The sequence below is a fragment of the Callorhinus ursinus genome, unplaced genomic scaffold, assembly GCF_003265705.2.
Source record: "Callorhinus ursinus isolate GAN/ISIS: 27379988/994484 unplaced genomic scaffold, GSC_fseal_2.0 scaffold43, whole genome shotgun sequence".
Classification (NCBI taxonomy): Eukaryota; Metazoa; Chordata; class Mammalia; order Carnivora; family Otariidae; genus Callorhinus; species Callorhinus ursinus.
The window spans coordinates 2,405,441-2,416,677 of NW_027397105.1; the positions used below are offsets into that span (position 1 = coordinate 2,405,441).

General features: G+C 54.0%; 2 protein-coding genes and 1 long non-coding RNA gene across 11 annotated transcripts in view; 1 reads left to right on the top strand and 2 right to left on the bottom strand.

The window, feature by feature from the left end:
* LOC112817014 (uncharacterized) overlaps positions 1 to 4,178 on the bottom strand; it is a 5,158-nt gene extending 980 nt beyond the window's left edge. The window contains exon 1 of the long non-coding RNA XR_003206293.2: positions 4,054 to 4,178. This is a non-coding gene — a long non-coding RNA (uncharacterized lncRNA). The remainder of the gene's footprint in view (positions 1 to 4,053) is intronic.
* Positions 1 to 5,603, top strand: part of CHRNB1 (cholinergic receptor nicotinic beta 1 subunit) — an 8,839-nt gene extending 3,236 nt beyond the window's left edge. Inside the window, exons 7-10 of one of the 2 annotated variants that reach the window (XM_073881640.1) lie at positions 2,788 to 3,011; positions 3,496 to 3,677; positions 4,012 to 4,159; positions 4,429 to 5,603. In XM_073881640.1, coding sequence (XP_073737741.1) covers positions 2,788 to 3,011; positions 3,496 to 3,677; positions 4,012 to 4,159; positions 4,429 to 4,569 — 695 coding nt within the window. In that variant the 3' untranslated portion in view covers positions 4,570 to 5,603. The remainder of the gene's footprint in view (positions 1 to 2,787; positions 3,012 to 3,495; positions 3,678 to 4,011; positions 4,160 to 4,428) is intronic. The other variant, XM_025863871.2, reaches the window with a different exon arrangement.
* Positions 5,604 to 6,072: 469 nt separating this feature from the next.
* Positions 6,073 to 11,237, bottom strand: part of ZBTB4 (zinc finger and BTB domain containing 4) — a 16,453-nt gene continuing 11,288 nt past the window's right edge. For all 8 annotated transcript variants that reach the window (XM_025863870.2, XM_025863866.2, XM_025863869.2 and 5 more), the window contains one exon: positions 6,073 to 10,680. In XM_025863870.2, the coding sequence (XP_025719655.2) occupies positions 8,712 to 10,680 (1,969 nt within the window). In that variant the 3' untranslated portion in view covers positions 6,073 to 8,711. The remainder of the gene's footprint in view (positions 10,681 to 11,237) is intronic.

Sequence of the window (11,237 nt, forward strand, 5' to 3'; positions counted from 1 at the left end):
CCCTTGGAGATTCCCTTGGAAATAATAGCAACATTTCTCTAGGGGGCAGCATAATGTAGTTACAGAGTAACCTTGGGCAAATTCCTTCCTATGTGTCCCTACCTAACAGGATTATTATTACTATTTTTTATTTAATTGACAGAGAGAGAGAGAGACAGAGAGAGAGGGAACACAAGCGGGGGGAGTGGGAGAGGGAGAAGCAGGCTTCCCGCCGAGCAGGGAGCCCGATGCGGGGCTCGATCCCAGGACCCTGGGATCATGACCTGAGCCGAAGGCAGTCGTTTAACCAACTGAGCCACCCAGGCGCCCCCTAACAGGATTATTTTGAGGATTAATTGAGTTAATAGAACTATGCCTGGTACCAAGTAAGTTCTATGTAATTGTTACTATTTTTACTATTTTTGAGCACTTGCTGTAAGTAGTACAGTTAACATGTCACATACATTTTTTTAAGATTTTATTTATTTGACAGAGAGAGAGAGAGACAGCCAGAGAGGGAACATGAGCAGGGGGAGTGGGAGAGGGAGAAGCAGGCTTCCCACTCAGCAGGGAGCCCGATGCGGGGCTCGACCCCAGGACCCTGGGATCATGACCTGAGCCAAAGGCAGACAGACACTTAGCAACTGAGCTACCCAGGCGCCCCAACATGCTACATACATTAACTCAATTCTTTTTTTTTTTTTTAAGATTTATTTATTTATTTTAGAAGGGGGAGGGGCAGAGAGAGAATCTCAGGCCCACTCTGCGCTGAGTGCTGAGCCAGACACGGGGCTCACTCTCATGACCCAGAGACTGTGACCCCAGACGAAATCAACAGTCAGACCCTTAACCGACTGCACCACCCAGGCGCTCCTACATTAACTCAATTCTAATCTTTAGAACAATTCTGTGAGGTGAATACTGAATTGTCTTCCCACTTTACAGAAAAGGACGAAGACGCTGAGAGAGTTTAAGTCATTTGCCCCACATTACAGTTACAGTGGGGTATTGTCGCGATTCCAACTCTGGTTGGTGCCAGTCTGATTCTGAGACTGAAATCCTTAACTCTGGTATTTAAAGTATGCTTTCCTTCTTTCTGGCATCAAGTTCTCTATCTAGGGAAGGAAAGTGATCCAGCTCTAGAACACACTTCCAAATGTAACTTCTACTTCCTCCCGGAGCAGAGCAAATCTTGGAACCCAATATTATATAGGACTTAAGTAGAGCAGACCATAAAAGTTTTTTATTTCAATACCTTCCTTGAAGTTTGAGGTGCCTATTTTATGCCACAGGAATAATCAGCCACCTGGCATATCCTTATATACTTTGTTTCCTTTTTTAAATCCTTCAAATTGCTATTTAGTTCCTTAAAAAAAGCTACAAGGGTTGGTCTATTCATTCATGCCATGATATTTGTTTAGCATCTATAACGTGTTAGGTAGGCACTGGGACTACATCAGTGAATAAAAGAGACAAAAATCCTTGCCCTTGTGGAGTTTACATTCTAGTGGGGAGACAGTCAATAAACAAGATAAGTAAATCTATTAGGTAGTATATTAGAAGAGGACAAGTCCTAAGGAGAAAATAAAGTAGGAAAAGTGGTTAGGGAGGATGAGAATGGCGGTAGGGGTTACAATTTAAAATAGAACAGCCAGGGGGCGCCTGGGTGGCCCAGTTGGTTCAGTGTCGACTCCTGATTTCTGCTTAGGTCATGATCTCAGCGCTGGGCATGGAGCCTGCTTAAGATTCTCTCCCTCTCCCTCTCCCTCTGCCCCTCCCCCTGCCAAAAGAATAAATAAAAATAAAATAGAACAGTCAGGGGCCCCTGGCTGGCTTAGTCGGTACAGCACGTGACTCTTGATCTCGGGGTTGTGAGTTCAAGCCCCACACTGGGTGTAGAGATTACTTGAAAATAAAATCTTAAAAAGATAGAGAATAGTCAGTGAATGCCTCAATAAAAAGGAAATATTTGATCAGCATTTGAAGAGTTGAAGGGGGTGAGAGAATGACCCTGGCAGATACCTGGGGGAAGAATGTACCAAGTGGAGTTAACAGTGAATGCAAAGACCCTGAACTGGAGTGAGCCTTGCATATTCAAGAAATAGCCAGGATAACTGAATGAAGGAAGCAAGAGAAAAACAGTCGGAGATAAAGTCAGCGAGATAATGGGAAGAAGGCCTTGTCAACCACACTAAGGACTGGGCTTTTATGCTAAAGAGGATGAGAAGCCACTGGAAGGTTTTGAAAAGAGAAGTGATACCATCTGATTTACATTTTAACAGGATCAATCTGGCTGCTCTGTTGAGAACAGTCAGCAGGGGGAAATAGAATGAAGCAAAGAGGAGGCCTTTATAATAACTCAGACCCGAGGTAATGGTGCTTTGTACGAATGTATTTTGAAGGTACAGCCAGTAGGGTTTGCTATGGATTGGATATGGGATCAGAGCGAGAGAGGAGAGTTAAGAATGGCTGATAGGACTTTGGCCAGAGCCCCAGGAAAGATGGATTTGCCATTCATGAAATTCGGGAGCCTGTGGGAGGGTTTGGTGGTCAGGGGATTCGTTTTGGGACATGTTAAGTTTGAGATGTCTATTGGACATCCAAGCAGAGAGGTTAAATCAGCAGGTGGCCATAAATCTGGGGTTTAGGAGAGTTAAGTCTGGGCTGGAGGTATAATCTAAGAATCATCTGCATGCAGCTGGCCTTCCCAAAAGCCTGGCCTTGTGTGGGCTGGAGGTCACTGATGATGCCATGGAAATTGCCTTCTGGCAAAGCCTAATTCTTCTGCCTTCCCCTCTGGCCCGCAAGGAGAGAAGATGGGGCTGTCCATCTTTGCGCTGCTGACCCTTACCGTGTTCCTGTTGCTGCTGGCAGACAAAGTCCCCGAGACCTCCCTGTCTGTCCCCATCATTATCAAGTACCTCATGTTTACCATGGTCCTCGTCACTTTCTCAGTCATCCTTAGCGTCGTAGTCCTCAACCTGCACCACCGCTCACCCCACACCCACCAAATGCCCGTTTGGGTCCGCCGGGTAAGATGTCGTCCTCCGACCTGTGTTAACTCTCAGTCCTGGTGTTTGTTTTTTGTGTGCAGGTATCACTCCTGCAACCCGCCTACCAACTTAAACCTTCCCTTTCTCAGACCTAAGGGAGAACTACAACTCCTGGTAGAATGTTCTAGTGCCGGGGCCTGCTGGATGTCGAAACGTTGCGCAGTTAACTTTACCCTCCTGACACAGTCATGTCATAGATTCCTTACTTTCTTCGGCAGTACTGCTCATACTGGGTCTCAGGGAAACAGTCTCAGAGTCAGGCCCTGTCAGGGTGGAAGCCCTCGGAACTTTTCTTTCCAGCCAGGACGCCTCGCAACCCACTTAGGAGCTCTGGAGGCTGTGTGGCTGGGGGGGCGCGCGCACGCATGCGCGGGGATGGGCGGGTGGATGGGAACGGCGGGCTGCTTCCCTGCCGGTCTCAAAAGTGTGAGAGCCCCCGCCAACACGCCTTTCTACTCAGCAGATCTTCATCCACAAACTCCCTCTATACCTGGGTCTGAAGAGGCCCAAACCTGAGAGAGACCTGATGCCGGAGCCACCTCCTGTAGCCCTCAGGAATTCTCCAGGAAGTGGCTGGGGTCGGGGAACAGATGAATATTTCATCCGGAAGCCACCGAACGATTTTCTCTTCCCCAAACCCAACAGGTAGTACCTACTCCCCGTCGCCTACAAGGAAGGGAGAGAGGGAACTACACTTCCCAGAGGACTGTGCGGAGGCAGGCGGCTGAAGGTCCCAGAAGATGCCCTCGGGCATCATGGGAATTGTAGTACCCACCCCCCCCTTTCCACCGCCTACTTTGCGGAAAGGCGGAGACTAAGGCGTATAGAGATGGGAGAAATTGCGGGAAGCTGGAGAGGTCGCCGCTGGCGGGGAGAGCCTAAAGGGCCTTCTCACGTTTTGGAAAACTCTTGTCAGAGTGTTGGAGGAGGGGGTCGGGACGGAGCCTTGAGCGTGGCCAAACTGTCGCGCCTCTTCCAGGTTCCAGCCTGAATTGACCGCCCCGGACCTGCGGCGACTTACCGATGGTCCAACCCGGGCTGTGGGCCTGCCTCCCGAGCTACGGGAGGCCGTTTCCTCCATCAGCTACATCGCTCGGCAGCTGCAGGAGCAGGAGGACCGCGACGCGGTAAGTCCAATGAGGGTGGAGCAGTTCACCCCGGCAGACCCAGGCTCCGCCCCTAGCACCCGTTCTTGTTTCTGATTGGAAGCTCGCCTCCTTTGGTCCCGCCCCCTGCTTTCCGACTGGTTCCTCGCTCCGTCGGTCGTCCGCAGTTTCGTTTTCCTCGGTCCCGCGGCCCGCCCTTGTCTCTGAGCCCTAGGACAAGGGCGAGGGTACGGGGCAGGCCTTCCCTGGGGCTCTGGAGCTCAGGGACCGTTTACTCTGCCTACCCCCAGCTGAAAGAAGACTGGCAGTTTGTGGCCATGGTAGTGGATCGCCTTTTCCTGTGGACCTTCATCATCTTCACGAGCGTTGGGACCCTCGTCATCTTCCTGGACGCTTCGTACCACTTGCCCCCTGCCGACCCCTTTCCTTGAGGACAGAGGGCCAAGACGCAGGTCCTCGGCCAGCTGAACTGAGAGTTGGGCAGTGCTGTCAAGGCCTGTGCCTTTCTGCCTCTCGACTCCACTAGGAATCCAGGCTTCCCATATCATTGCCCTTCTGGGGAGAGCGCCCAAGTGGGACGGGGCCGACTGAAGCCCTGGGCCCCACAAGAAATGCACTATCGGTTTATTTATTCTTTGGCTTCTTGTAGAAGTTCCTTTGGATATCAACACTAGGTTGCCGGTAGAATGGAACAAAGAAGGAGAAGTAGATTGTACGCCCTAGGAGGGCAGGAACTGTGTCTCGTTCACTGTAATACCCCAGTACCTAGCACAGGTCCTGACCTGTAGGATAGTAGGTGCTTCACATTTGTTGAGTGATTAGAGAATTTTTTTTTTTCCTGGAAGGAACTATATCAGTTAATAGTGCTTATGTTTGCATACTGGGACTAGTGGTCATTCTCTTTGTTTTTACTTTCCTGTAATTTATTGTTTTGTAATAAGCGTTATCCTTAGGATTAAAAAAGAAAAAGTTATTTCTAAAAGGATGCATTTGTAATGAGGGGGGAAAAGAGCATTTTAAAAAAACCTTCATTTAGGTTCCAGCTTTGGTGCTCAAACTTTGGATAAGGTACTAAGCCGCTCTGGGCTTAAGATTCCATGACTGTAAAATGAAGCTAAGAATAGTATCTGTTCCCAAGTCTGAAGGTCACATGAGAAGATGGGAGCAAAAGCTCTACACAGTATACATCAGAGTTTGCAAACTGGTATGTTTGTGTGACCTATGTTGTTGGCCTGTATAATTTTTAGTGTGAGTTAGCTACTTTAAAAATTTGGATATTGCACAGAGAAATTTGGATTTCTGGCTTCTCTTGGGGAAAAAAAAAAAATTAAACTACAGTAACACCGGGCCTGATTCCCCTGTTGGCAGCAACCTGCTAGTGCTGATGCGTGTGGCGGCCCACCCTGGTCAAGGTGTTTGCACCAGAACTCCTCAAAGCCCCCACCCAGCTGACCAGCTTGGCTCATTTTACTTGCCTGTTCCTCTGTAACATTAGACAAAAGCCAGGAGAGGGGTGGGGAGAGGAGTTGAAGACAATGAGAGGCGAGGAGTAGGAAAAGGTGGTGGTATCTCACGACCATCCCTCACTTTATGCCCATTTCTTTTCGATTCGGAGAGCAGGTCGCACCAAGTGTAAGGTGCACGGGACATTAGGATCTTGTGCCCAGCAGGTTGTGCGAACTGAAGCTGAGTTAATGTTTCTGCCTGGAGGTCAGGCCAAAGTCAGCTTGAGCCCTAGTGGCTGCAGTCGTTATAGTGAAGTACGCAGGGTCCCCAAGCCCTCACACCTCCTCAGCTGCTGGAGGCCCTGCCCTCAGAGGGATCATACAGCCGCAGCTCCCAGGATCCCTGGGGGACAAGGTAAGCACGTCCCTATCCAGCCGACTCGCCAGCCACGCAAAGAAGTGCACTTGGCATCCCAGTGCGGAGCACAGTTTGTTTGTCTTGTTGGTTTATTGGCCTAGAGAGTTGGACACACACACAGATGCGGAGATAAATATTGGTCAGTTTCTCTAAATCTGGGTCCTCACTACGTATAGAGCTACAGTCTGTAGGATTCTAAACCTTGCGTGCTGTGGCACAGAACCAGTGGCCTTTCCACTCCACCATCACCCTTCTCCCCAGGGAACATGGGGAGAGAGGGCACAAACTGACAAGACTTGAATAATTTTCAAAAGACGGAATTGCAAAATCCCAAATTTCCAACATCTGAAAGTCACAATATTCAAGTTCCCCAGCTCGGATACACGTATTTTAATCTCCAATTTGCCACGATCTCATTTGTTGCCCAGAACCACCAGATTCTGGAAGCTAGTTTCCTAAATCATATTTTCCAAAAAAATAAGTGTCTACAATCTCAGTTCTCCCGAAAATGTCCGTGGTTTTGGAATTTTGACCTGTTCTGAAATTCAAATCCCCCGGTCCATCCTCAACTCCTTCCGTTACCTGTGCCTTTCTGCCTCAGAGGAGTGCAGGTTAAGGATATGGGAGAGCTGTCATCACGTCTGCCCCCCTGCCTCCAAGGCTTCTGTCTCCCTTGTGGTTCCGCTGTGTGTGTGTGTGTGTATGTGTGTGTATATATATATATGTGTGTGTGTGTGTGTGTGTATATAAAATTTGTGTGTAGATATATATATATGTATTCTTTATTATGTTCTTTTTTCGCAGTTTTTCTAAAGTGCCAGAAACGAGATTTGTGGGAATTTTTTAGTGATTTTTTTTTTTTTTTTTTTGCATTTCCCGTTTTAAGCATTTTACCCCCTTAAAAATTGGAACTTGGTACATTCAGTAGGAACTCTTCACTCGGACTGTGGCCAAGACCAGGAAAAGTGCAAAGAGACAGAGGAGGAGAGAAGGAATGACACTCCTCCGTGGTTAACATTCAGGAGCCTGTCAAAAACCTCCCCCTTCCTGTAGACTAGGAGGGTAAGGGGTGGCAGGAGGATGCTCCTGGTCCTTCCCCCAAGCTCACCTCCCTCCAAAAGCCATGATCTTGCCCTTTCAGCCACGAGACAGGGCAGCCATCTTGGCCCCGGAAAACAGTAGCTGGGATTAAGCTCCCATCTCAATGGTGGCAGCATTTCCCCCTTTTAAACTGCACTCCTCTAATTCCCATTTATCAGATTTGCTCCCCCAACCTGACTCTCCCCTTGTGAGCTGTTTTTTGTTTTGTGTTTTTTTTTTTTTTTTGGGAGGGGGGAGGTGGGTGGGATGGGAAATGTTCATCCGATCACAGAGTGGGGACGCCCGGTCGTCAGAGAGAATTAGGAGCAAACATTTCTTCAACTCCCCCACTGGAAGGAAACGTACGGACCCCTGACCAGGGTTAACTAGTGCAAATTAGGGATTAGGGACTGTTTAAGGTCCCTGCACCCCATCCCTAGGCTGGGATCTTTGGGTGTGGGGAACTGAGTCAAAGATGGGGTGTAAGGTGCTATTCTGGAGGAAAAGTTGGTGGGGATACCCCAAAGCCCACCGAGAGAGTAGGATGGTTCCCCAAAAACCACCTGGAGTGGATGGTGAGGGAGGCGAAACTGGGGAAAATGGAGGTAAAGGTAAGGATGGGAGGTCATGTGCAAATCTTGGGCTTACCCACCCATCCAACCCCCATCACTTTTCTGGCTATTTGGTCTAGTTTGGGAGAAACCATCAGGAAAAGAACAAAACAAAACAAAACCAGGGAGAAAGTAGATTCCCTTCCCCGTCCCATATGGAGCTCCCTCCTCCTGGCCCCCAAATCTGATTTAGCCCAGAAGAGGCCATAGGTAGAGGCAGGAAGAGGTGTGATCTACTCACCTCTTTGCCTTGGAAGAATCTGGGGCTCACTGGATTTGGGGGTCAAGATAGGGCCAAGATTAGTGCTGCCCTGGGCTGGGAAAGTGCTCAGCCGTGGAACAGATGGGTAGCCCTCCCCCCAACACCTCCTTGACCTGGACTGGAAGAGGCCACCTCCAGAGTCTAGGAGAGTGAGGAGGAATATGGAAGATCTAAAGGCATGGAAGCCAAGGAGACAGGGACGCAGAAACCCACCCCTGGGAAGAATGGAAGCCATGCTTCCAGATGGGCGGGTGTCAGGTATCACAATGGTCTGGTCCAGGCCCTGGGCCACGAAGAATGGAATGTGCTAGGAAGCATCTAGGCAGGGGCTTAGAGAAAGCTTCAGAATGAGGGGAGGTCACTAGGCGAGAGAGATGGTTTCCCCCCCCCCGGGGGTTTACGAATCAGGAGGGTAGGTTAGACATTCAGAGCTGGTGGGGGCCGTGAGTAGAGATTCATATAAGTATATTGCTCAGTTGCCCCAAGGGCTGGAGAAAGGATGGGAGCTGGCCCTGCCCCTCATGGAGGCCATTCCCTGGAGGAGAACTGAGAGGGGAACCACCCAAGATCCCTTCCCAGGAGATGGGAAAACTACAATCTCACACAAAGCAGCCTGACCCCTGAGCTCCAGGGGCCCCCAAGTCCCTGCACAAGAGTGTGGAGGGGCTCCCAAGGGGCAGGGAAGCCAGGGAGCTGGTAGTGGCAGGGGGTTCGGGGAGGGTGGCATCTGGTGAAAGGGGGGAGGTGGGCCCAGAGCTCACCCCACATCTCCCTTCTGGGTTCTCTCAAGCCCTGCCCTTTCCCCTTCCCCCTTAGGGGGGACTGGTGGAGGAAGAGTGGGCGGAGGCGGGGTTGGGGGAGTAGAGGGTGCTGCTTGAGGATTGACTGCGTAGCCAAAAACCCCTGGAAGGAAGGGAAGGGCCCCCCCACCCTTCTCATCAGGTAGGACCATGTTAAGAGCAACCGGGAGAGCGGCCAGGTTGCTGAAGTTGTAAGGGTAAGCGGCAAGGAGCTGGGGGCCATAGACGAGCGGGTAGGGCTCTGGGTAGAAGGTGACTTTGGCAGCCCCCAACCCCTCCGCGCGGTCCCCCTCCCCAGCCCCCACCGGCCCCTCGCTGCCACTTTTCCCCCTCCCACCACTAGGTTCCCTGCCGCTCCCAATCAGAGCCAGTGGAAATTCCTGCACAGGCGGATATGCATAGGTGCCCCCTCCTGCCACCAGCGGGGGCTCCTCACCCCCTGAGATGACAGGGTCCTGGAGAGAGGCGGTCTCGGACGCTCCCTCCGCAGCAGCAGCAGCAGCGCTCCCGCCGCCCGCCTCGCCACTGGACGAGGAGACTTGCATCTCTTGGGGGGCCTCCTCCTTGACCTCCCCGGCTCTGGTGCCGGCGCTGCCCTTGGAGTAGGCGATGACCGGCGTGGGGGTGCCCCCGGGCCGCTCGGCCGCGTGCCTCTGGCCGTGGCGGCTCAGGGCGGCCGCCGTCTTGCACACCTTGGCGCAGTGGGGGCAGGCGAAGCGGCCCGAGGGCCTGCGGCCGGCGCGGGAGCCGTGCGCGCCGCCGCCGTGCGCCTCCTGGTGCTTGCGCAGCTTCCTCAGGCTGGCGAAGGTCTGGGCGCAATCCGCGCAGCGGTGCCTCCGCTCGGCCCGGGCGCGCCCCGCGGGGCCCTCGGCCGCCGGCGTGTCCTCCCAGCCCCTGCGCTCCGGCTTCTGTCTCCAGCGGGGCGGCCGGCGGCCCCGGGGCAGCGCGCCGCCCCCGCTGCCGCCCGCGCCCGCCGCCCCGGCCTTGCGCTTGGGCTTGTAGGAGTAGTAGGGCCGCCAGAGCTGGTCCTCCGCGCCAGCCCGCGACCCCTCCTCGTCCTCGTCCCCGTCCTCGTCCGCGTCCTCGTCGTCGTCGTCGTCGTCGTCGTCGTCGTCGCTCTCCTCCGCCTCCTCTCCGCTCAGCTCCCCGGGACGCAGGTCAGTCTCTGAGATGCGGCGCTTGACAATGGCCTCCTCGCCGATCCGCACCGTGATCTGACACAGTGGAGGTGGAGCCTGTAGCTGAGAGGGGCCCCGGCCGGGCCCCGCAGGGGGACCCCCACCCGCGCCAATCCCGCCGGCTGGCTTGGCCGTGTAGGTCAGAGTCCTTCCAGCCCGTGGGTTCCGGCCCTTGGCCTCCTCCGTGGCTGCGGCCGGCCCCGCGGCGGTGGCCGGGCTGCCCGCCGTGGCCGGGCTGGCTGGCGTGGCTGCAGGCTGAGGGGGAGGCGGTGGGTACTCACGTTTCTTGGGGGGCCTCGGGGGAGCAGTGTAAGTGATGACCGAGGCAGCTTGGGCTCCCCCCGTGTTGGCCGGCCCACCCCCTGCTCCACCACTGCTACCGCCCCCGTGAACAATGACAGAGGGAGCGGGGCGGGCGAAAGCAATGACAGAGGGTGGGGGGCCGGGCTGGGGGGCGGGTGGGGGTCCGGGCGGCGGGCTGGCAGGCATGGCTACGGGGGCCGGTGTGTTGAGGCTTGGAGAGAGGGGGGCCTCGGGGGCTCCCTGGCTGTAGGTCTTATAGGGCCGCTTGGCTGCCCGCATGGGGAGCAGGCGGTACAGCTTGAGGGTATTGAGCTTGGGCTTGTAGCCTCCATTGGGTGTCTTCTCACTGGCTAAGAGGCCGGGGCTAATGCCATGGAAGGCTCGCTGGTGGGTCTTCAGGTTATAATAAGTGACAAAGGTCTCCCAGCAGAAGATGCACTGGTACCTGGGCCAGGACAGCAGGGAACAGGGCGGGGACAGAGACAACTGGAGTCAGGGGCCCTGAAGCCAGGGCCTCAGCTGCCCACGTCCTCCACTCAGACCTATGGCTCCCGCAGAGCTCACCCTCCTTTCATGCTGCTTGTCCCATCCTGCCAGCCTCAGGAGAGGTACCAGTCCTAGCTCAGTGCCCCCCACCGGCTGTGAGACGCTAGGCCCCAGCTGGTCCATCTGCGAACCGGGAATAATCACACGCCTTGCCTAACTCACAAAGCCTTCTTTGGAAGCTCCGGTGACAGAGCGGAGGGCAGGGGGTAGAAATGTCTCAGGAGCAGGGACGTATGGAGGAAAGACACCTTCCGGCTCCCTGCGGGCATGTCTGCTCCTCCCCCCCCCCTTCCTATCCGGGCAGCTTCCTCTTCCCGCCCCGGCCTTCCCCACAGCACCAGGCCAGGCCAGCCCCGGCACCCAGAGGTGCTAGTGAGCATCGGGGGGAGGGAGCCGAGGCTGGAGGGAGGCGGCTGCACCAGTGACAGGGAGCAGGGGTGAGTGGGTGAGCGGGCC